A 26,233-nucleotide genomic window follows, 5' to 3' on the forward strand; every position below is an offset into this window, starting at 1 on the left:
GTTCAGTCTGCTTTCCACCAGACAATGGGAGATGAATTCACCTTTCAGCAGGACAATAAACAAAAACACAATGCCAAATCTACACTGGAGTTGCTTACCGAGAAGACCGTGAACCAGCTTCACCTGGAATGCATTTCAATTCAAACAGGTGTGCCTTCTTAAAAGTTAATTTGTGGAATGTCTTTCCTTCTTAATGCCTTTGAGCCAATCAGTTGTGTTGTGACAAGGTAGGGGGGGTATACAGAAGATAGCCCTATTTGGTAAAAGACCAAGTCCATATTATGGTAAGAACAGCTCAAATAAGCAAAGAGAAACGACAGTCCATCATTACTTTAAGACATGAAGGTCAGTAAATACGGAACATTTCAAGAACTTTGAACGTTTCTTCAAGTGCAGTCGCAAAAACCCTCAAGCGCAATGATGAAACTGGCTCTCATGAGGACCGCCACAGGAATGGAAGACCCAGAGTTACCTCTGCTGCAGAGGATAAGTTCATTAGAGTTACCAGCCTCAGAAATTGCAGCCCAAATAAATGCATCACAGAGTTCAAGTTTTTTAAGTTTTTTATTTCACCTTTTTTTATTTAACCAGGTAAACCAGTTGAGAACAAGTTCTCATTTACAGCTGCGACCTGGCAGTTGTAACAGACACATCTCAACATCAGGTGTTCAGAGGAGACTGTGTGAAATGTCCTTCATGGTCAAATTGCTGCAAAGAAACCACCACTAAAGGACACCAATAAGAAGAAGAGACCTGCTTGTGCCAAGAAACACGAGCAATGGACATTAGACCGGTGGAAATTTGTCCTTTGGTCTGGAGTCCAAATTGGAGATTTTTGGTTCCAACCAACGTGTCTTTGTGAGACGCAGAGTTGGTGAACGGATGATCTCCGCATGTGTAGTTCCCACCGTAAAGCATGGAGGGGGAGGTGTTATGGTGTGGGGGTGCTTTGCTGGTGACACTGTCTGTGATTTATTTAGAATTCAAGGCACACTTAACCAGCATGGCTACCACAGAATTCTGCAGCGATACGCCATCCCATCTGGTTTGGGCTTAGTGGGACTATCATTTGTTTTTCAACAGGACAATGACCCAACACACCTCCAGGCTGTGTAAGGGATATTTTACCAACAAGGAGAGTGATGGAGTGCTGCATCAGATGACCTGGCCTCCACAATCCCCCGACCTCAAACAAATTGAGATGGTTTGGAATGAATCGGACCGCAGAGTGAAGGAAAAGCAGCCAACAAGTGCTCAGCATATGTGGGAACTCCTTCAAGATTTTTTGGATTTGTTAAACACTTTTTTGATTACAACAAAAGGTGTCGAAAGCGTTCCACAGGGACATGGACTCTACAAGGTGTCGAAAGCGTTCCACAGGGATATATATTCGTAGAATATTGACCCAAAAAATAATCTTAAGGGTGTTAGCCATCAGTGACGGAGTTGACAAGCCATTGACGGAGTTGACAATAAATACTCAAAACAGACATTTTTTTGCCTCTAAAAATAAAAGTTCAATACAATGCATTTGAAAATCCCCAATAAAAACATAACCATTCTATCAGATCTTTCAGCAATCTGACTGTCACGGTTTCGGCCGAGACTGCTCCTCCTCCTGGTTCGGGCAGGCTTCGGCGTTCGCCGTCCCCGGAGTACTAGCTGCCACCGCTCTATGTTTCGTCATTTGATTGCTTTTGTCTGTCTGTTACACCTGTGTCCATTTGTGTGTTGATTACGTGTCTTATAAGTTCCTTGTTTTGCACTAGAATGATTGTGTGTTGTTATGACTGCCACTGTGTCGGAGCTACGTGTTTGCACCCTGTTTGTTTTGTGTTTAGTGTTTACGCGTGTGCGTAATTTTCCCTCGCCTCTTGGTGTATTTCGAGGTCGGGGTTTTTTCTCGTAAACATTAGACTATTAAAGTCTGTTGGACTTAACCTCTGTGTCCTGCGCCTGACTCCTCCACCACATCCACATCGGTTCAGGTGACAGAACAACACACCAACATGGAGTCAGCAGGAACAGCGGCGGCACCCGAATCCCTGGAAGACCGGATCAACTACCAGGACACCATGATCCGGCAACTCGTGGCCGCCATGGACGAGGTGTCCAACACTCTGCGCCGATTGGTGAATCGAGAGGTGCCCACGCACTCTTACAACATCCCATCACCAACGGCCAGTCCTCCTCTCTCAGCACCGGAACCCAGTGGCATTCGGCTCTCGCTCCCGAGGGCATATGACGGTTCTGCAGCCGGGTGTCAGGGATTCCTCCTGCAGGTGGAACTTTACCTTGCCACCATACACCCGGCGCCCTCGGGATACGAGAGCGTCTCCGCCCTCATCTCCTGTCTATCCGGCAAGGCGTTGGAGTGGGCCAACGCCGAATGGAGGGGAATAGACGCCGCAACCATCACCTACGCGGGAGTTCTCCCGCCGCTTCAGGGCTGTCTTCGATCATCCACCTGAGGGGAAAGCGGCGGGAGAGCGTCTATTCCACCTCCGACAGGGGGAAGAGGAGCGCACAGGAGTTCGCACTGGAGTTTCGGACACTAGCGGCGGATGCGGGGTGGAAATGAGAGGGCCTCATCGACCACTACCGGTGTAGCCTACGAGAGGACGTTCGTCGTGAGCTGGCCTGCAGGGACACCAACCTGTCGTTCGACCAGTTGGTGGACATTTCCATCCGTCTAGACACCCTGCTGGCTACCCGCGGACGCCCCGAGTGGGGGTCGTCCATTCCACCCTCCAGCACCTCCGAGCCGATTCCCATGGAGCTCGGGGTGCTGGCGCTAGAGAGAGGAGGAGAGGGAACCCGAGGGGGCCATCCCCTGCACCACCTGTGGTCGTGGAGGACACACCGCGGCCAGGTGCTGGGGAGGGTCTCCTGGGAGAGGTGACAACAGGCCACGCACTGGGGGAGTCATTTCAGGTGAGTAGGCGCCCCACTTACCCAGAGCTTTCTGTTGGTCACATGAGTATTCCTGTGAGATTTCCACAGGTGGCACCTCATTCCCAGCATAAGGCGCTAGTAGATTCATGCGCAGCTGGGAACTTCATTGATCGGGCATTTTGTTGTAGGTTAGGAATTCCCCTTCGGCCGGTAGAAGCTCCATTTCCTGTCCACGCATTAGACAGCCGGCCGTTGGGGTCGGGCCTGATCAGGGGAGGTCACAGCACCACTGACGATGACGACGCAGGGGGGTCGCGAGGAGATCATTCAGTTTTATCTGATTGACTCTCCTGCGTACCCCGTGGTGTTGGGCCTTCCCTGGTTAAGCACCCATGATCCTACCATAGCGTGGCAACAGAGGGCTCTTATGGAGTGGTCTGCCCAGTGTGTAGGGAGATGTCTAGGTGTTTCCGTAGGGGGCGACCTCGGTAGAGAGTCCGAACCAAGTGCCCGCACTGCGCATTCCCCCTGAGTATGAGGATTTAGCACTCGTGTTTAGCAAATCGAGGGCAACACGGCTACCTCCTCATAGACAAGGGGGACTGTGCGATAAATCTCCAGACAGGAGCGGCTCTTCCACGGAGTCGTGTGTATCCCCTGTCTCAAGAGGAAACAGCGGCTATGGAGACTTACATAGCCGGAGTCCTTGGCACAGGGATACATACGGTCCTCCACTTCCCCGGTCTCCTCGAGTTTCTTCTTTGTGAAGAAGAAGGACGGGGGATTGCGCCCGTGTATTGATTACCGTAGTCTCAATCAGATCACAGTTAAATACAGCTACCCACTTCCACTGATTGCGACGATGACGGAATCATTACGCCGGAGCGCGTTCTTCACAAAGTTGGATCTCAGGAGCGCTATGAATCTGGTGCGCATTAGGGAGGGGGGATGAATGGAAAACAGCATTTAGCACCACCTCGGGTCATTACGAGTATCTCGTCATGCCATACGGGTTAATGAATGCTCCTTCAGTCTTCCAATCCTTTGTTGACGCGATTTTCCGGGACATGCATGGGCAGGGTGTAGTAGTTTACATCGACGACATCCTAGTGTATTCTTCTACACGAGCCGAGCATGTAGCCCAGGTGCGCCCGAGTGTTGAGAAGACTGTTGGAGCATGACTTGTATGTCAAGGCAGAGAAATGCCTGTTCTTCCAGGAGTCCGTCTCCTTTTGGGTTATCGGTTGTCCGCGTCTGGTGTGGAGATAGAGGTAGACAGGTATCGGGCCGTGCGTAATTGGCAAACTCCAACCACTGTAAAAGAGGGCAGTAGTTCTTGGGTTTTGCTAATTACTACCGGAGGTTTATTCGGGGTTTTGGACAGGTTGCAGCTCCCATTACGTCCCTGCTAAAGGGGGGTCCGGTTCGTTTGCAGTGGTCGGCTGAGGCGGACAGGGCATTTGTCAAACTAAAGAACCTGTTCACCTCGGCTCCTGTGCTGGCGCATCCGGATCCCTCTTTACCATTCCAAGTAGAGGTAGACGCGTCCAAGGCCGGCATAGGGGCAGTCCTGTCACAACGGTCCGGCACGCCACCTAAACTCCGCCCCTGTGCCTTCTACTCCAAGAAGCTCAGCTCGGCGGAGCGCAACTATGATGTTGGGGACAGGGAGCTGTTAGCCGTAGTCCAGGCCCTAAAGGTGTGGAGGCATTGGCTTGAGGGGGCTCAACACCCTTTCCTCATTCTGACTGATCACCGTAACCTGGAGTACATCCGGGCAGCTAGGAGATTGAACCCTCGTCAGGCTAGGTGGAACATGTTCCTAACCCGGTTTGTTTTTAAGATCACATACATCCCTGGGTCCCAGAATGGTAAGGCAGACGCCCTGTCCCGGCGGTATGACACAGAGGAGAGGTCCAACGAGCCTACTTCCATATTGCCGGAGTCTTGTTTGGTGGCTCCGGTGGTACGGGAGGTCGATGCGGAAATCGAGCGGGCACTGCGTACCGACCCTACCCCCCCGGAGTATCCTGTGGGGCGGACGACGCTCCGCCTCGAGATTCGTGATCGACTTATTTATTGGGCTCATACATCACCCTCCTCTGGACATCCAGGTATTGGCCGGACCGTGCACTGTCTTAGCATGAAATACTGGTGGCCAACGTTAGCTAGGGATGTGAGGGTTTATGTCTCCTCCTGCTCGGTGTGTGCCCAGTGTAAGGCGCCTAGACATTTGCCCAGGGGTAAGCTACATCCCCTGCCCGTTCCACAACGACCATGGTCCCACCTATCGGTGGATTTCTTAACCGACCTACCCCCTCCCAGGGAATACCACCATTTTGGTCGTTGTGGATCGGTTTTCCAAGGCCTGTCGTCTCCTTCCCATGCCGGGTCTCCCTACTGCCCTACAGACCGCTGAGGCCCTATTTACCCATGTGTTCCGGCACTATGGGGTCCCCGAGGATATAGTGTCTGACCGAGGTCCCCAGTTCACCTCCAGAGTTTGGGGGCGTTCATGGAACGGTTGGGGGTCTCGGTAAGCCTTACCTCGGGGTACCACCCAGAGAGCAATGGGCAGGTGGAACGTGTCAACCAGGATGTGGGTAGGTTTTTGAGGTCCTATTGCCGGGACCGGCCGGAGGAGTGGTCTAGGTTCATCCCCCTGGGCAGAGATGGCCCAGAACTCTCTCCGCCACTCCTCCACCAATTTAACACCTTTCCAGTGTGTTTTAGGTTATCAGCCGGTCCTGGCACCATGGCACGAGAGCCAGATCGAGGCCCCTGCGGTGGACGAGTGGATTCGGCGCTCGGAGGAGACGTGGGGACGCTGCCCATGTCCATCTGCAGCGTGCCATCCGTCAACAAAAGGCGAGCGCCGATCGCCACCGCAGGAGGGACCGGTGTACGCACCGGGAGATCGAGTCTGGCTCTCGACTAGAAACTGCCCCTCCGCCTGCCCTGCCGGGAAGCTGGGTCGGCGGTTTGTGGGGCCCTTCAAAGTCCTGAGAAGATTGAACGAGGTGTGTTACAGGTTACAACTGCCTATAGAGTATAAAAATATTAACCCCTCGTTCCATGTGTCTCTTCTCAGGCCGGGTGGTAGCTGGCCCACTCCAAGAAGATGAGATAGGAGAGACCCCTCCGCCCCCTTTGGACATCGAGGGGGCCCCGGCGTACAGGGTCCGGACCATCTTGGACTCGAGGCGCCGGATGAGTGGTCTCCAGTATCTCGTGGAGTGGGAGGGGTACGGTCCGGAGGAACGGTGCTAGGTGCCCAGGAGGGACATACTGATCCATCCCTCCTGACTGAGTTTCACCGTGGGCACCCACACGCCCGGGTCCGCGCCTCCTGGCCGCCCCCGAGGCCGGGTCGGCGCACGGCTGGAGCCGCGTCAAGGGGGTACTGTCACGGTTTCGGCCGAGACTGCTCCTCCTCCTGGTTCGGGCAGGCTTCGGCGTCGCCGTCTCCCGGAGTACTAGCTGCCACCGCTCTATGTTTCGTCATTTGATTGCTTTTGTCTGTCTGTTACACCTGTGTCCATTTGTGTGTTGATTACGTGTCTTATAAGTTCCTTGTTTTGCACTAGAATGATTGTGTGTTGTTATGACTGCCACTGTGTCGGAGCTACGTGTTTGCACCCTGTTTGTTTTGTGTTTAGTGTTTACGCGTGTGCGTAATTTTCCCTCGCCTCTTGGTGTATTTCGAGGTCGGGGTTTTTTCTCGTAAACATTAGACTATTAAAGTCTGTTGGACTTAACCTCTGTGTCCTGCACCTGACTCCTCCACCACATCCACATCAGTTCAGGTGACACTGACAGAGTTGATATTAGACAAAAGTCTGGTGGAGTTTGTTTTACGGAGTTGATATTAGACAAAAGTCTGGCCTTGTTTTACGGAGTTGATATTAGTTTTACGGGGTTGACACATTTCGTTTTTTTATTAAAATAAACCTATTTGAACCTAAATTAATATCCTATCAGGGAAATGGAGTAGACAGTTTATGGTTGTGAGTGACCATTGTGATTTCAATATTGTTTGTTTAAATCTATCAAATGTAGAGAACTTTCCAGACCATGAGTTGTCTTGTTGCATGTTGAGGACATGTTATAGCTGATCCTGATTCAGGTTTTAAACAAATTCCAAAAGCAAATCTTTCCCCTTAAACAATTCCCCTAAATGTAATTTTGAAGCTAAAATAATGTAACAAAATGCATTATTCTTATTTTTTTTACTATAAAAATAAAGGATTGTCCAGACTTTATACAGTGCATTCGGAAAGTATTCAGACCCGTTGACTTTTTCCACATTTTATTACGTTACAGCCTTATTCAAAAATTGATTAAATTGTATTTTTTTCTCACACAATACCCCATAATGACAAAGCGAAAACAGGTGTTTAGAAATGTTAGCAACAAAAAAATAAGTTTTATATTCACATTTACATAAGTATTCAGACTCTTTACTCAGTACTTTGTTGAAGCACCTTTGGTAGCGATTAAAGCCTTGAGTCTTCTTGGGTATGACGCTACAAGCTTGGCACACCTGTATTTGGGGAGTTTCTCCCATTCTTCTCTGCAGATCCTCTCAAGCTCTGTCAGGTTGGATTGGGAGCATCACTGCACAACTATTTTCAGGGCTCTCCAGAGATGTTTGATCGGGTTCAAGTCCGGCCTCTGGCTGGGCCACTCAAGGACATTCAGAGACTTTTTTTTTTGTTGTCCCGAAGCCACTCCTGCGTTTTCTTGGCTGTGTGATTAGGGTCGTTGTCCTGTTGGAAGCTGAACCTTCGCCCCAGTCTGAGGTCCTGAGTGCTCTGGAGCAGGTTTTCATCAAGGATCTCTCTGTACTTTGCTCCGTTCATCTTTCCCTCGATCCTGACTAGTCTCCCAGTCCCTGCCGCTGAAAAACATCCCCACAGCATGATGCTGCCACCACCATGCTTCACCATAGGGATGGTGCCAGTTTTCCTCCAGACGTGACGCTTGGCATTCAGGCCAAAGAGTTCAATCTTGGTTTCATCAGACCAGAGAATCTTGTTTCTCATGGTCTGAGAGTCCTATAGGTGCATTTTGGTAAACTCCAAGGGGGCTGTCATGTGCCTTTTACTGAGGAGTGGCTTCCGTATGGCTACTCTACCATAAAGGCCTGATTGGTGGAGTGCTGCAGAGATGGTTGTCCTTCTGGAAGGTTCTCCCATCTCCACAGAGGAACTCTGGAGCTCTGTCAGAGTGACCATCGGGTTCTTGGTCACCTCCCTGACCAAGGCCCTTCTCCCCCGATTGCTCAGTTTGGCCGGGCGGCCAGCTCTAGGAAGAGTCTTGGTGGTTCCAAACTTCTTCCATTTAAGAATGATTGAGGCCACTGTGTTCTTGGGGACTTTCAATGCTGCAGAATTTGTTTTGGTACCCTTCCCCAGATCTGTGCCTCGACACAATCCTGTCTGAGCTCTATGGACAATTCCTTTGTCCTCATGGCTTGGTTTTTGCTCTGACATGCACTGTCAACTGTGGGACCTTATACAGACAGGTGTGTGCCTTTCCAAATCATGTCCAATCAATTTAATTTACCACAGGTGGACTCCAATCAAGTTGTAGAAACATCTCAAGGAAGATCAATGGAAACAGGATGCACCTGAGCTCAATTTAGAGTCTCATAGCAAAGCATCCATTTTTTGAATAAGGCTGTAACGTAACAAAATGTGGAAAAAGTGAAGGGGTCTGAATACTTTCCCAATGCACTGTATATGGATATGTAGTTATTGTATGGTATATGTATATAGTTAACCATCCCTGATTGATTGATTTAATTTATTTGACAATTTGTAAAATACATACATAAGGGCACTCCAGCCTCCAGATACAATTTAAGAAAATCATCAATACAATAAAACTTAACAGCTTCTTTCCATTGTGGTCTGGAGACTGGCTAGGCCACTCCAGGACCTTAATATGCTTCTTCTTGAGCCACTCCTTTGTTGCCTTGGCCGTGTGTTTTGGGTCATTGTCATGCTGGAATACCCATCCATGACCCATTTTCAATGCCCTGGCTGAGGGAAGGAGGTTCTCACCCAAGATTTGATGGTACATGGCCCTGTCCATCGTCCCTTTGATGCGGTGAAGTTGTCCTGTCCCCTTAGCAGAAAAACACCCACAAAGCATAATGTTTCCACCTCCATGTTTGACGGTGGGGATGGTGTTCTTGGGGTCATAGGCAGCATTCCTCCTCCTCCAAACACGGCGAGTTGAGTTGATGCCAAAGAGCTCGATTTTGGTTTCAACTGACCACAACACTTTCACCCAGTTCTCCTCTGAATCATTCAGATGTTCATTGGCAAACTTCAGATGGGCCTGTATATGTGCTTTCTTGAGCAGGGGGACCTTGCGGGCGCTGCAGGATTTCAGTCCTTCACGGCGTAATGTGTTACCAATTGTTTTCTTGGTGACTATGGTCCCAGCTGCCTTGAGATCATTGACAAGATCCTCCCGTGTAGTTCTGGGCTGATTCCTCACCGTTCTCATGGTCATTGCAACTCCAAGAGGTGAGATCTTGCATGGAGCCCCAGGCCGAGGGAGACTGACAGTTATTTTGTGTTTCTTCCATTTGCGAATAATCGCTCCAACTGTTGTCACCTTCTCACCAAGCTGCTTGGCGATGGTCTTGTAGCCCATTCCAACCTTGTGTAGGTCTACAATCTTGTCCCTGACATCCTTGGAGAGCTCTTTGGTCTTGGCCATGGTGGAGAGTTTGGAATCTGATTGATTGATTGCTTCTGTGGACAGGTGTCTTTTATACAGGTAACAAGCTGAGATTAGGAGCACTCCCTTTAAGAGTGTGCTCCTAATCTCAGCTCGTTACCTGTATAAAAGACACCTTGGAGCCAGAAATCTTTCTGATTGAGAGAGGGTCAAATACTTATTTCCCTCATTAAAATGCAAATCAATTTATAACATTTTTGACATGTGTTTTTCTGGATTTTTTTGTTGTTATTCTGTCTCTCACTGTTCAAATAAACCTACCATTAAAATTATAGGCTGATCATTTCTTTGTCAGTGGGCAAACGTACAAAATCAGCAGGGCTCAAATACTTTTTTTCCCTCACTGTACATAGTCACCTATCCCTGATGTATATAGTCACCTATCCCTGATGTATATAGTGTATATATGTGTGTGTAAATATGTTGTGTTATTTATTTAAAATTGTTGTTTTTATTTTAACAGCAGAGTTTTTAATATCAGTTGTTTTTAAAGAACCAATAATAATAATAATAATAATAATAATGCTGGAAGTAAAATAAAGTAAACAAGTAATACATAATCAATAAATAATGTATCCTGTGTCAGGATGTGGCGGTGAGGAGTGGACTGGAGCATGATGGGAAAATGAGGAACAACCATGTAGACCCCGCCCTCAACGGGTGAGCCTGTCTGTCTTTGTGTCTGTGTCTGTATGCATGTAGAACTAAACACTTAGGGAAAAAATATTTGTACATTTCTGCCAATATTAAATCTGTGTGTGTGTGTGTGTGTGTGTGTGTGTTGGTTACTGCTTGCAGGGCCCACTCCCGTAACGAGAGTACTGACAGTGGTCTGAGTGTCAGCAGCTTCACCAGGACTCCTGACGACCTGCTGAACACTGTGGAACTCATGGATACAGGTAACACACACACCAAGCGCACACACACTAACACATACACACACACCTCAAACACCATTCACACACCACACACTAACACATACACACACACCTCAAACCACATTCACACACCACACACTAACACATACACACACACCTCAAACACCATTCACACACCACACACCTTGGTTTCAATGGGACTATTTTAAAGGTCAAATAAAATGTTATTTAAATGTTGTTTGTCACTTGGTAACCAACAGAGGTAGACTACCAGTGAAATGCTTGGTAACCAACAGGTGTAGACTACCAGTGAAATGCTTGGTAACCAACAGGTGTAGACTACCAGTGAAATGCTTGGTAACCAACAGGTGTAGACTACCAGTGAAATGCTTGGTAACCAACAGGTGTAGACTACCAGTGAAATGCTTGGTAACCAACAGGTGTAGACTACCAGTGAAATGCTTGGTAACCAACAGGTGTAGACTACCAGTGAAATGCTTGGTAACCAACAGGTGTAGACTACCAGTGAAATGCTTGGTAACCAACAGGTGTAGACTACCAGTGAAATGCTTGGTAACCAACAGGTGTAGACTACCAGTGAAATGCTTGGTAACCAACAGGTGTAGACTACCAGTGAAATGCTTGGTAACCAACAGGTGTAGACTACCAGTGAGATGCTTGGTAACCAACAGGTGTAGACTACCAGTGAAATGCTTGGTAACCAACAGAGGTAGACTAGAAATAGAAATAGTGACATGAGGAATAAATACACAATGAGTAAAAATAACATGGTTATATACAGGAAGTACCAGGTAATAACATGGTTATATACAGGAAGTACCAGATAGTAACATGGTTATATACAGGGAGTACCAGGTAATAACATGGCTATATACAGGGAGTACCAGGTAATAACATGGTTATATACAGGGAGTACCAGGTAATAACATGGTTATATACAGGGAGTACCAGGTAATAACATGGTTATATACAGGGAGTACCAGGTAATAACATTGGCTATATACAGGCAGGACCAGGTAATAACATGGTTATATACAGGGAGTACCAGGTAATAACATGGCTATATACAGGGAGTACCAGGTAATAACATGGCTATATACAGGGAGTACCAGGTAATAACATGGCTATATACAGGGAGTACCAGGTAATAACATGGCTATATACAGGGAGAACCAGGTAATAACATGGTTATATACAGGCAGTACCAGGTAATAACATGGCTATATACAGGCAGGACCAGGTAATAACATGGCTATATACAGGGAGTACCAGGTAATAACATGGCTATATACAGGGAGTACCAGGTAATAACATGGCTATATACAGGGAGTACCAGGTAATAACATGGCTATATAAAGGGAGTACCAGGTAATAACATGGCTATATACAGGGAGTACCAGGTAATAACATGGCTATATACAGGGAGTACCAGGTAATAACATGGCTATATACAGGGAGTACCAGGTAATAACATGGCTATATACAGGGAGTACCAGGTAATAACATGGCTATATACAGGGAGTACCAGGTAATAACATGGCTATATACAGGGAGTACCAGGTAATAACATGGCTATATACAGGGAGCACCAGGTAATAACATGGCTATATACAGGCAGTACCAGGTAATAACATGGCTATATACAGGGAGTACCAGGTAATAACATGGCTATATACAGGGAGTACCAGGTAATAACATGGCTATATACAGGGGAGTACCAGGTAATAACATGGTTATATACAGGGAGTACCAGGTAGTAACATGGCTATATACAGGGAGTACCAGGTAATAACATGGTTATATACAGGAGTACCAGGTAGTAACATGGCTATATACAGGGAGTACCAGGTAATAACATGGTTATATACAGGGAGTACCAGGTAATAACATGGCTATATACAGGAGTACCAGGTAATAACATGGCTATATACAGGGAGAACCAGGTAATAACATGGCTATATACAGAGAGTACCAGGTAATAACATGGCTATATACAGAGAGTACCAGGTAATAACATGGCTATATACAGGGAGTACCAGGTAATAACATGGCTATATACAGGGAGTACCAGGTAATAACATGGATATATACAGGGAGTACCAGGTAATAACATGGCTATATACAGAGAGTACCAGGTAATAACATGGCTATATACAGGGAGAACCAGGTAATAACATGGCTATATACAGGGAGAACCAGGTAATAACATGGCTATATACAGGGAGTACCAGGTAATAACATGGCTATATACAGGGAGTACCAGGTAATAACATGGCTATATACAGGGAGTACCAGGTAATAACATGGCTATATACAGGGAGTACCAGGTAATAACATGGCTATATACAGGGAGCACCAGGTAATAACATGGCTATATACAGGCAGTACCAGGTAATAACATGGCTATATACAGGGAGTACCAGGTAATAACATGGCTATATACAGGGAGTACCAGGTAATAACATGGCTATATACAGGGAGTACCAGGTAATAACATGGTTATATACAGGGAGTACCAGGTAGTAACATGGCTATATACAGGGAGTACCAGGTAATAACATGGTTATATACAGGGAGTACCAGGTAGTAACATGGCTATATACAGGGAGTACCAGGTAATAACATGGTTATATACAGGGAGTACCAGGTAATAACATGGCTATATACAGGGAGTACCAGGTAATAACATGGCTATATACAGGGAGAACCAGGTAATAACATGGCTATATACAGAGAGTACCAGGTAATAACATGGCTATATACAGAGAGTACCAGGTAATAACATGGCTATATACAGGGAGTACCAGGTAATAACATGGCTATATACAGGGAGTACCAGGTAATAACATGGATATATACAGGGAGTACCAGGTAATAACATGGCTATATACAGAGAGTACCAGGTAATAACATGGCTATATACAGAGAGTACTAGGTAATAACATGGCTATATACAGAGAGTACTAGGTAATAACATGGCTATATACAGGGAGTACCAGGTAATAACATGGATATATACAGGGAGCACCAGGTAATAACATGGCTATATACAGGGAGTACCGGGTAATAACATGGATATATACAGGGAGTACCGGGTAATAACATGGATATATACAGGGAGTACCGGGTAATAACATGGATATATACAGGGAGTACCGGGTAATAACATGGATATATACAGGGAGTACCGGGTAATAACATGGATATATACAGGGAGTACCAGGTAATAACATGGCTATATACAGGGAGTACCAGGTAATAACATGGATATATACAGGGAGTACCAGGTAATAACATGGCTATATACAGCGAGTACCAGGTAATAACATGGTTATATACAGGGAGTACCAGGTAATAACATGGTTATATACAGGGAGTACCAGGTAATAACATGGCTATATACAGGAAGTACCAGGTAATAACATGGTTATATACAGGCAGTACCAGGTAATAACATGGTTATATACAGGGAGTACCAGGTAATAACATGGCTATATACAGGGAGTACCAGGTAATAACATGGCTATATACAGGGAGTACCAGGTAATAACATGGTTATATACAGGGAGTACCAGGTAATAACATGGATATATACAGGGAGTACCAGGTAATAACATGGTTATATACAGGGAGTACCAGGTAATAACATGGTTATATACAGGGAGTACCAGGTAATAACATGGTTATATACAGGGAGTACCAGGTAATAACATGGCTATATACAGGGAGTACCAGGTAATAACATGGCTATATACAGGGAGAACCAGGTAATAACATGGCTATATACAGGGAGTACCAGGTAATAACATGGTTATATACAGGGAGTACCAGGTAATAACATGGTTATATACAGGGAGTACCAGGTAATAACATGGCTATATACAGGCAGTACCAGGTAATAACATGGCTATATACAGGGAGTACCAGGTAATAACATGGCTATATACAGGGAGTACCAGGTAATAACATGGCTATATACAGGGAGTACCAGGTAATAACATGGTTATATACAGGGAGTACCAGGTAGTAACATGGCTATATACAGGGAGTACCAGGTAATAGCATGGTTATATACAGGGAGTACCAGGTAGTAACATGGCTATATACAGGGAGTACCAGGTAATAACATGGTTATATACAGGGAGTACCAGGTCATAACATGGCTATATACAGGGAGTACCAGGTAATAACATGGCTATAAACAGGGAGAACCAGGTAATAACATGGCTATATACAGAGAGTACCAGGTAATAACATGGCTATATACAGAGAGTACCAGGTAATAACATGGCTATATACAGGGAGTACCAGGTAATAACATGGCTATATACAGGGAGTACCAGGTAATAACATGGATATATACAGGGAGTACCAGGTAATAACATGGCTATATACAGAGAGTACCAGGTAATAACATGGCTATATACAGAGAGTACTAGGTAATAACATGGCTATATACAGAGAGTACTAGGTAATAACATGGCTATATACAGGGAGTACCAGGTAATAACATGGATATATACAGGGAGCACCAGGTAATAACATGGCTATATACAGGGAGTACCAGGTAATAACATGGATATATACAGGGAGTACCGGGTAATAACATGGATATATACAGGGAGTACCGGGTAATAACATGGATATATACAGGGAGTACCAGGTAATAACATGGATATATACAGGGAGTACCGGGTAATAACATGGCTATATACAGGGAGTACCAGGTAATAACATGGATATATACAGGGAGTACCGGGTAATAACATGGATATATACAGGGAGTACCAGGTAATAACATGGCTATATACAGGGAGTACCAGGTAATAACATGGATATATACAGGGAGTACCAGGTAATAACATGGCTATATACAGCGAGTACCAGGTAATAACATGGTTATATACAGGGAGTACCAGGTAATAACATGGTTATATACAGGGAGTACCAGGTAATAACATGGCTATATACAGGAAGTACCAGGTAATAACATGGTTATATACAGGCAGTACCAGGTAATAACTCGAGAGACAAATTGGAGTAATCAAGGTGACAGACAGTGACACATTCAATACCAGAATCCCTACGAGATTTGACGAGATTTGACGTGACTTCCGTCTCGCTTCCGCATTGTCTCCGTACTGCTGTGCTGTTTGTTGCTACTTGGCTACCTGCCAAACTATTCACGTTTTACTTTTAATAAACGTTTAATCAATCTTTGTGTTCAACAAATTTACCAACTTTTTAGTTTTGTCCTCACTCATCTTTTTTCGTTAAACTTTTTCACCCCGGACGTTTATCCCGAGACAGAAGAGTCATTTTCCTGTGCGTTTTAGCTGCCAACTTTACGTTATTTTCCTTTTTTCCATCGCAACTTTTTTCCCTTATTCAACTTTTTCCTCCGGACGCTTTATCTGGACATGGTTCATCAACATCTTCAACAGCCGAAGCTAAGTAGTAACATTAACATGATGTCTTCTAATTGCAGTCGCTGTACTCATAATATACAGGAGAACGATCGCCTTTACGGCGAAAATAGCTGTGCTACAAGCCCAGCTTCAGACGCAATCGTTAGGCAAGGGTAATCTCAGTGTAGGAAAGGAAGAAACAGCGTCTGTGCCACCAGTAAGTACAGACAGTAACGTTAGTATAAATCCCCCGCACAGTCCCCGCAGCCGGACAACTTTCTCATGGCTTCTGGAGGGAAATACTGTTGGAATGCTCAACCGGTGTCGCTCATTCAGCCGACAGAAACCTTCAACCGGTTTTCCCCATTATGTAGCGAGTCGGAGTCTGAGTCTGAGTCTTCTCTAGTCTCTACTCCTCCCGCTACGGGGTCTGAGACGCCGAAGGCTCCACCATTAGCTCTGACAAATTGAAAACCCTAGTCATTGGCGACTCCATTACCCGCAGTATTAGACTTAAAACGAATCACCCAGCGATCATACACTGTTTACCAGGGGGCAGGGCTACCGACGTTAAGGCTAATCTAAAGATGGTGCTGGCTAAAGCTAAAACTGGCGAGTGTAGAGAGTATAGAGATATTGTTATCCGACGCGGCACCAACGATGTTAGGATGAAACAGTCAGAGGTCACCAAGTGCAACATAGCTTCAGCTTGTAAATCAGCTAGAAAGATGTGTCGGCATCGAGTAATTGTCTCTGGCCCCCTCCCAGTTAGGGGAAGTGACGAGCTCTACAGCAGAGTCTCAGCACTTAATCGCTGGTTGAAAACTGTTTTCTGCCCCTCCCAAAAGATAACATTTGTGGATAATTGGCCCTCTTTCTGGGACTCACCCACAAACAGGACCAAGCCTGACCTGCTGAGGAGTGACGGACTCCATCCTAGCTGGAGGGGTGCTCTCCTCTTATCTACCAACATAGATAGGGCTCTAACTCCTCTAGCCCCACAGTGAAATAGGGTGCAGGCCAGGCAGCAGGCTGTTAGCCAACCTGCCAGCTTAGTGGAGTCTGCCAATAGCACAGTCAGTGTAGTCAGCTCAGCCATACCCATTGAGACTGTGTCTGTGCCTCGACCTAGGTTGGGCAAAACTAAACATGGCGGTGTTCACCCTAGCAATCTTATTAGGATAAAGACCTCCTCCATTCCTGCCATTATTGAAAGAGATCGTGATACCTCACATCTCAAAATAGGGTTACTTAATGTTAGATCCCTCACTTCAAAGGCAGTCATAGTCAATGAACTAATCACTGATCATAATCTCGATGTGATTGGCCTGACTGAAACATGGCTTAAGCCTGATGAATTTGCTGTGTTAAATGAGGCCTCACCTCCTGGTTACACTAGTGACCATATTCCCCGTGCATCCCGCAAAGGCGGAGGTGTTGCTAACATTTACGATAGCAAATTTCAATTTACAAAAAAAAAATGGCGTTTTCATCTTTTGAGCTTCTAGTCATGAAATCTATGCAGCCTACTCAATCACTTTTTATAGCTACTGTTTACAGGCCTCCTGGGCCATATACAGCGTTCCTCTCTGAGTTTCCTGAATTCCTATCAGACCTTGTAGTCATAGCAGATCATATTCTAATTTTTGGTGATTTTAATATTCACATGGAGAAGTCCACAGACCCACTCCAAAAGTCTTTCGGAGCCATTATCGACTCAGTGGGTTTTGTCCAACATGTCTCTGGACCTACTCACTGCCACAGTCATACTCTGGACCTAGTTTTGTCCCATGGAATAAATGTTGTAGATCTTAATGTTTTTCCACAAAATCCTGGACTATCGGACCACCATTTTATTACATTTGCAATCGCAACAAATAATCTGCTCAGACCCCAACCAAGGAGCATCAAAAGTCGTGCTATAAATTCTCAAACAACACAAAAATTCATTGATGCCCTTCCAGACTCCTTCTGCCTACCCAAGGACGTCAGAGGACAAAAATCAGTTAACCACTTAACTGAGGAACTCAATTTAACCTTGCGCAATACCCTAGATGCAGTTGCACCCCTAAAAACGAAAAAACATTTGTCATAAGAAACTAGCTCCCTGGTATACAGAAAATACCCGAGCTTTGAAGCAAGCTTCCAGGAAATTGGAACGGAAATGGCGCCACACCAAACTGGAAGTCTTCCGACTAGCTTGGAAAGACAGTACCGTGCAGTACCGAAGAGCCCTCACTGCTGCTCGATCATCCTACTTTTCCAACTTAATTGAGGAAAATAAGAACAATCCAAAATTTCTTTTTGATACTGTTGCAAAGCTAACTAAAAAGCAGCATTCCCCAAGAGAGGATGGCTTTCACTTCAGCAGTGATAAATTCATGAACTTCTTTGAGGAAAAGATCATGACCATTAGAAAGCAAATTACGGACTCCTCTTTGAATCTGCGTATTCCTCCAGGGCTTAGCTGTCCTGGATCTGCCAGCTCTGCGAGGGCCTGGGATCGGGAGAGACACTTAAGTGTTTTAGTACTATATCTCTTGACACAATGATGAAAATAATCATGGCCTCTAAACCTTCAAGCTGCATACTGGATCCTTTTCCTACTAAACTGCTGAAGGAGCTGCTTCCTGTGCTTGGCCCTCCTATGTTGAACATAATAAACAGCTCTCTATCCACCGGATGTGTACCAAACTCACTAAAAGTGGCAGTGATAAAGCCTCTCTTGAAAAAGCCAAACCTTGACCCGGAAAATATAAAAAACTATCGGCCTATATCGAATCTTCCATTCCTCTCAAAAATTTTAGAAAAGCTGTTGCGCAGCAACTCACTGCCTTTCTGAAGACAAACAATGTATACGAAATGCTTCAGTCTGGTTTTAGACCCCATCATAGCACTGAGACTGCACTTGTGAAGGTGGTAAATGACCTTTTAATGGCGTCAGACCGAGGCTCTGCATCTGTCCTCGTGCTACTAGACCTTAGTGCTGCCTTTGACACCATCGATCACCACATTCTTTTGGAGAGACTGGAAACCCAAATTGGTCTACACGGACAAGTTCTGGCCTGGTTTAGATCCTACCTGTCGGAAAGATATCAGTTTGTCTCTGTGAATGGTCTGTCCTCCGACAAATCAACTGTACATTTCGGTGTTCCTCAAGGTTCCGTTTTAGGACCACTATTGTTTTCACTATATATTTTACCTCTTGGGGATGTTATTCGAAAACATAATGTTAACTTTCACTGCTATGCGGATGACACACAGCTGTACATTTCAATGAAACATGGTGAAGCCCCAAAATTGCCCTCGCTAGAAGCCTGTGTTTCAGACATAAGGAAGTGGATGGCTGAAAACTTTTTTACTTTTAAACTCGGACAAAACAGAGATGCTTGTTCTAGGTCCCAAGAAACAAAGAGATCTTCTGTTAAATCTGACAATTCATCTAGATGGTTGTAAAGTCGTCTCAAATAAAACTGTGAAGGACCTCGGTGTTACTCTTGACCCTGATCTCTCTTTTGACGAACATATCAAGACTGTTTCAAGGACAGCTTTTTTCCATCTACGTAACATTGCAAAAAATCAGAAATTTTCTGTCCAAAAATGATGCAGAAAAATTAATCCATGCATTTGTTACTTCTAGGTTAGACTACTGCAATGCTCTATTTTCCGGCTACCGGATAAAGCACTAAATAAACTTCAGTTAGTGCTAAATACGGCTGCTAGAATCCTGACTAGAACCAAGAAATTTGATCATATTACTCCAGTGCTAGCTTCCCTACACTGGCTTCCTGTTAAGGCAAGGGCTGATTTCAAGGTTTTACTGTTAACCTATAAAGCGTTACATGGGCTTGCTCCTACCTATCTTTCCGAGTTGGTCCTGCCGTACATACCAATACGTACGCTACGGTCACAAGACGCAGGCCTCCTAATTGTCCCTAGAATTTCTAAGCAAACAGCGGGAGGCAGGGCTTTCTCCTATAGATCTCCATTTTTATGGAACAGTCTGCCTACCCATGTGAGAGACGCAGACTCGGTCTCAACCTTTAAGTCTTTACTGAAGACTTATCTCTTCAGTAGGTCATATGATTGAGTGTAGTCTGGCCCAGGAGTGTGAAGGTGAACGGAAAGGCTGGAGCAACGAACAGCCCTTGCTGTCTCTGCCGGGCCGGTTCCCCTCTCCACTGGGGTTCTCTGCCTCTAACCCTGTTGCAGGGGCTGAGTCACTGGCTTGCTGGTGCTCTTTCATGCCGTCCCTGGGAGGGGTGCGTCACTTGAGTGGGTTGAGTTACTGACGTGATCTTCCTGTCTGGGTTGGCGCCCCCCCTTGGTTTGTGCTGTGGTGGAGACCTCTGTGGGCTATACTCGGCCTTGTCTCAGGATTGTAAGTTGGTGGTTGGGGATATCCCTCTAGTGGTGTGGGGGCTGTGCTTTAGCGGAGTGGGTGGGGTTATATCCTTCCTGTTTGGCCCTGTCCGGGGTTTCTTCGGATGGGGCCACAGTGTCTCCGGACCGCTCCTGTCTCAGCCTCCAGTATTTATGCTGCAGTAGTTTATGTGTCGGGGGGCTGGGGTTAGTTGGTTATACCTGAGTACTTCTCCTGTCTTATCCAGTGTCCTGTGGGAATTTAAGTATGCTCTCTCTAATTCTCTCGTTCTCTCTTTCTCTCTGAGAACCTGAGCCCCTAGGACCATACGTCAGGACTACCGGGCATGATGACACCTTGCTGTCCCCAGTCCGCCTGGCCTTGCTGCTATTCCAGTTTCAACTGTTCTGCCTGCGGCTACGAAACCCCTACCTGTCCCAGACCTGCTGTTTTCAACTCTTTAATGATCGGCTATGAAAAGCCAACTGAGAGACCTGAGCCCTAGGACCATACGTCGGGACTACCGGCCGTGGTGACTCCTTGCTGTCCCCAGTCCGCCTGGCCTTGCTGCTATTCCAGTTTCAACTGTTCTGCCTGCGGTTATGGAACCCTACCTGTCCCAGACCTGCTGTTTTCAACTCTTAATGATCGGCTATGAAAAAGCCAACTGAGATTTATTCCTGATTATTATTTGACCATGCTTGTCACTTATGAACATTTTTGAACATCTTGGCATGGTTCTGTTATAATCTCCACCCGGCACAGCCAGAAGAGGACTGGCCACCCCTCATAGCCTGGTTCCTCTCTAGGTTTCTTCCTAGGCTTTCGCCTTTCTAGGGAGTTTTTCCTAGCCACCGTGCTTCTACACCTGCATTACTAGCTGTTTGGGGTTTTAGGCTGGGTTTCTGTACAGCACTTCGAGATATTAGCTGATGTAAGAAGGGCTATATAAAATAAAATTGATTGATTGAAAATTGATTGATAACATGGTTATATACAGGGAGTACCAGGTAATAACATGGCTATATACAGGGAGTACCAGGTAATAACATGGCTATATACAGGAAGTACCAGGTAATAACATGGTTATATACAGGCAGTACCAGGTAATAACATGGTTATATACAGGGAGTACCAGGTAATAACATGGCTATATACAGGGAGTACCAGGTAATAACATGGCTATATACAGGGAGTACCAGGTAATAACATGGTTATATACAGGGAGTACCAGGTAATAACATGGATATATACAGGCAGGACCAGTACCTGGTCGATGTGCAGTTGTATGAAGTAATTGAGGTAGATACAGTTCATTCGGAAAGTATTCAGACCCATTGACTTTTTCCACATTTTGTTACGTTACAGCCTTATTCTAAAATATATTAAATATTTTTTTCCCCCTCATCAATTTACAGACAATACCCCATAATGACAAAGCGAAAACAGGTTTTTAGAAATGTTTGCTAATTAATAAAAAACAGAAATAACTTATTTACATAAGTATTCAGACCCTTTGCTATGAGACTCGAAATTGAGCGCAGGTGCATCCTGTTTCCACTGATCATCATTGAGATGTTTCTACAACTTGGAGTCCACCTGTGGTAAATTCATTTGATTGGACATGATTTGGAAAGACACACACCTGTCTATATAAGGTCCCACAGTTGACAGTGCATGTCAGAGCAAAAACCAAGCCATGAGGACAAAGGAATTGTCCGTAGAGCTCCGAGACAGGATTGTGTCGAGGCACAGAACTGGGGAAGGGTACCAAAAAATGTCTGCAGCATTGAAGGTCCCCAAGAACACAGTGGCCTCCATCATTCTTAAATGGAAGAAGTTTGGAACCACCAAGACTCTTCCTAGAGCAGGCCGCCCGGCCAAACTGAGCAATCGGGGGAGAAGGGCCTTGGTCAGGGAGGTGACCAAGAACCCGATGGTCACTCTGACAGAGCTCCAGAGTTCCTCTGTGGAGATGGGAGAACCTTCCAGAAGGACAACCATCTCTGCAGCACTCCACCAATCAGGCCTTTATGGTAGAGTGGCCAGACGGAAGCCATTCCTCAGTAAAAGGCACATGACAGCCCGCTTGGAGTTTACCAAAAGGCACCTAAAGACTGTCAGACCATGAGATACAAGATTCTCTGGTCTGATGAAACCAAGATTGAACTCTTTGGCCTGAATGCCAAGTGTCACGTCTGGAGGAAACCTGGCACCATCCCTACGGTGAAGCATGGTGGTGGCAGCATCATGCTGTGGGGATGTTTTTCAGCTGCAGGGACTGGGAGACTAGTCAAGCTTGAGTGAAAGATGAATGGAGCAAAGTACAGAGAGATCCTTGATGAAAACCTGCTCCAGAGCACTCAGGACCTCAGACTGGGGCGAAGGTTCACCTTCCAACAGGACAACGACCCTAAACACACAGCCAAGACAACGCAGGAGTGGCTTCGGGACAAGTCTCTGAATGTCCTTGAGTGGCCCAGCCAGAGCCCGGACTTGAACCTGATCGAACATCTCTGGAGAGACCTGAAAATAGCTGTGCAGTAACTCTCCCTATCCAACCTGACAGAGCTTGAGAGGATCTGCAGAGAAGAATGGGAGAAACTCCCCAAATACAGGTGTGCCAAGCTTGTAGCGTCATACCCAAGAAGACTCGAGGCTGTAATCACTGCCAAAGGTGCTTCAACAACATACTGAGTAAAGAGTCTGAATACTTATGTAAATGTGATATTTTTATTATTATTATTTTTTTTTTTTTGCAAACATTTCTAAAAACCTGTTTTTGCTTTGTCATTATGGGGTATTGTGTGTAGATTGATGAGGGGAAAAAAACGATTTAATCTATTTTAGAATAAGGCTGTAACGTAACAAAACGTGGAAAAAGTCAAGGGGTCTGAATACTTTCCGAATGCACTATATACAGCTGCGGAAAAAATTAAGAGACCACTGCAAAATGATCAGTTTCTCTGGTTTTACCATTTATAGGTATGTGTTTGGGTAAAAATAAAATTTTAGTTTTATTCTATAAACTACTGACAACATTTCTCCCAAATTCCAAATACAAATATTGTCATTTAGAGCATTTATTTGCAGAAAATGACAACTGGTCAAAATAACAAAAAAGATACAGTGTTGTCAGACCTCGAATAATGCAAAGAAAATAAGTTCATGTTCATTTTTAAACAACACAATACTAATGTTTTAACTTAGGAAGAGTTCAGAAATCAATATTTGGTGGAATAACCCTGATTTTCAATCACAGCTTTCATGCGTCTTGGCATGCTCTCCACCAGTCTTTCACATTGATGTTGGGTGACTTTATGCCACTCCTGGCGCAAAAATTAAAGCAGCTCGGCTTTGTTTGATGGCTTGTGACCATCCATCTTCCTCTTGATCACATTCCAGAAGTTTTCAATGGGGTTCAGGTCTGGAGATTGGGCTGGCCATGACAGGGTCTTGATCTGGTGGTCCTCCATCCACACCTTGATTGACCTGGCTGTGTGGCATGGCGCATTGTCCTGCTGGAAAAACCAATCCTCAGAGTTGGGGAACAATGTCAGAGCAAAAGGAAGCACGTTTTCTTCCAGGACAACCTTGTACGTAGCTTGATTCATTCGTCCTTCACAAAGACAAATCTGCCCGATTCCAGCCTTGCTGAAGCACCCCCAGATCATCACTGATCCTCCACCAAATTTCACAGTGGGTGCGAGACGCTGTGGCTTGTAGGCCTCTCCAGGTCTCCGTCTAACCATTAGACGACCAGGTGTTGGCAAAGCTGAAAATTGGACTCATCAGAGAAGATGACCTTACTCCAGTCCTCTACGGTCCAATCCTTATGGTCTTTTGCAAACCTCAGCCTGGCTCTTCTTTGCTTCTCATTGATGAAGATTTTTTTTTCTAGCTTTGCACAACTTCAGCCCTGCCCCTAGGAGCCTGTTTCGAAACGTCCTCGCCGTGCACTTCACCCCAGCTGCCGTTTGCCATTCTTTTTGTAGGTCACTTGATGTCATCCTACGGTTGTTGAGTGACATTCGAATGAGTTGGCGGTCATCCCGGTCAGTAGAGAGTCGTTTTCGCCCTCTGCCGGTCTGTAGCTTTGTTGTCCCCAATGTCTGCTGCTTGAACTTGTTCTTATGAACTGCTGTCTTTGAAATCTTAAGGATGGAAGCAACCTGACGCTCACTGTATCCCTTCTTTTCCTCACTCAAAACTTTCCTTTTCAACTCTTTTGGCATGGTCAATAGTTATTGTTTGATTAATATTACTTTTGAGGTACTATTAGCACTGTTTTTGCCATCCTGCTGGTCCTATTGCAAGAGGATAGTGATGACCACAGCAGTGGTTTTTATACTTTTCCTCGTTAAATAAGATTTGGTTCGTGTGATCACCTAATCAGTACCTAATTCAGTAGAATCAGGTGTGCCTGTGTTGGAATTCAACAGACACTGGAATGGAATGGCTGTCATACATGTAGAGATGCTGATTTAAGAAACAGTTGCAGTGGTCTCTTAATTTTTTACAGAGCTTTATTTATTTTGGGTGTAGATCAGCTTTAATATTGTAGATAGATTGTGGCTTCCATCAATGTAATTGTCTGTATCATTTCCAATCCCTAATATCTTTAAAAATATATATATACACTACCAGTCAAAAGTTTGGACACACCTAATCATTCAAAGGGTTTTCTCAATTTTCATTGTAGAACAATAGTGAAGACATCCAAACTATGAAATAACACATATGGAATCATGTAGTAACCAAAAAAGTGTTAAACAAATCAAAATATATTTAATGTTTGAGATTCTTCAAATAGCCACCCCTTGATGACAGCTTTGCACACTCTTTGCATTACATATCTTGGTTACCATAGTCACATTAATATATACTGACAGGTTACCATAGTCACATTAATATATACTGACAGGTTACCATAGTCACATTAATATATACTGACACCTGGAGGTTACCATAGTCACATTAATATATACTGACAGGTTACCATAGTCACATTAATATATACTGACAGGTTACCATAGTCACATTAATATATACTGACAGGTTACCATAGTCACATTAATATATACTGACAGGTTACCATAGTCACATTAATATATACTGACAGGTTACCATAGTCACATTAATATATACTGACAGGTTACCATAGTCACATTAATATATACTGACAGGTTACCATAGTCACATTAATATATACTGACACCTGGAGGTTACCATAGTTACATTAATATATACTGACAGGTTACCATAGTCACATTAATATATACTGACAGGTTACCATAGTCACATTAATATATACTGACAGGTTACCATAGTCACATTAATATATACTGACAGGTTACCATAGTCACATTAATATATACTGACAGGTTACCATAGTCACATTAATATATACTGACAGGTTACCATAGTCACATTAATATATACTGACACGAGGTTACCATAGTCACATTAATATATACTGACAGGTTACCATAGTCACATTAATATATACTGACAGGTTACCATAGTCACATTAATATATACTGACACCTGGAGGTTACCATAGTCACATTATATATACTGACAGGTAAGTCACATTAATATATACTGACAGGTTACCATAGTCACATTAATATATACTGACAGGTTACCATAGTCACATTAATATATACTGACACCTGAGGTTACCATAGTACATTAATATATACTGACAGGTTACCATAGTCACATTAATATATACTGACAGGTTACCATAGTCACATTAATATATACTGACAGGTTACCATAGTTACATTAATATATACACACACCTGGAGGTTACCATAGTTACATTAATATATATGACAGGTTACCATAGTCACATTAATATATACTGACAGGTTACCATAGTCACATTAATATATACTGACAGGTTA

At 44.8% G+C, this 26,233-nt stretch overlaps 1 protein-coding gene across 1 annotated transcript in view; it reads left to right on the top strand.

Annotated features, from left to right (window-relative positions):
* Positions 1 to 26,233, top strand: part of LOC121559720 (transcriptional coactivator YAP1) — a 75,424-nt gene that overhangs the window by 42,431 nt on the left and 6,760 nt on the right. The window contains exons 6-7 of the mRNA XM_041872828.2: positions 10,238 to 10,311; positions 10,450 to 10,550. Of these exons, the coding sequence (XP_041728762.1) occupies positions 10,238 to 10,311; positions 10,450 to 10,550 (175 nt within the window). The remainder of the gene's footprint in view (positions 1 to 10,237; positions 10,312 to 10,449; positions 10,551 to 26,233) is intronic.

The sequence above is a fragment of the Coregonus clupeaformis genome, unplaced genomic scaffold (genome assembly GCF_020615455.1).
Source record: "Coregonus clupeaformis isolate EN_2021a unplaced genomic scaffold, ASM2061545v1 scaf0063, whole genome shotgun sequence".
Taxonomy (NCBI): Eukaryota; Metazoa; Chordata; class Actinopteri; order Salmoniformes; family Salmonidae; genus Coregonus; species Coregonus clupeaformis.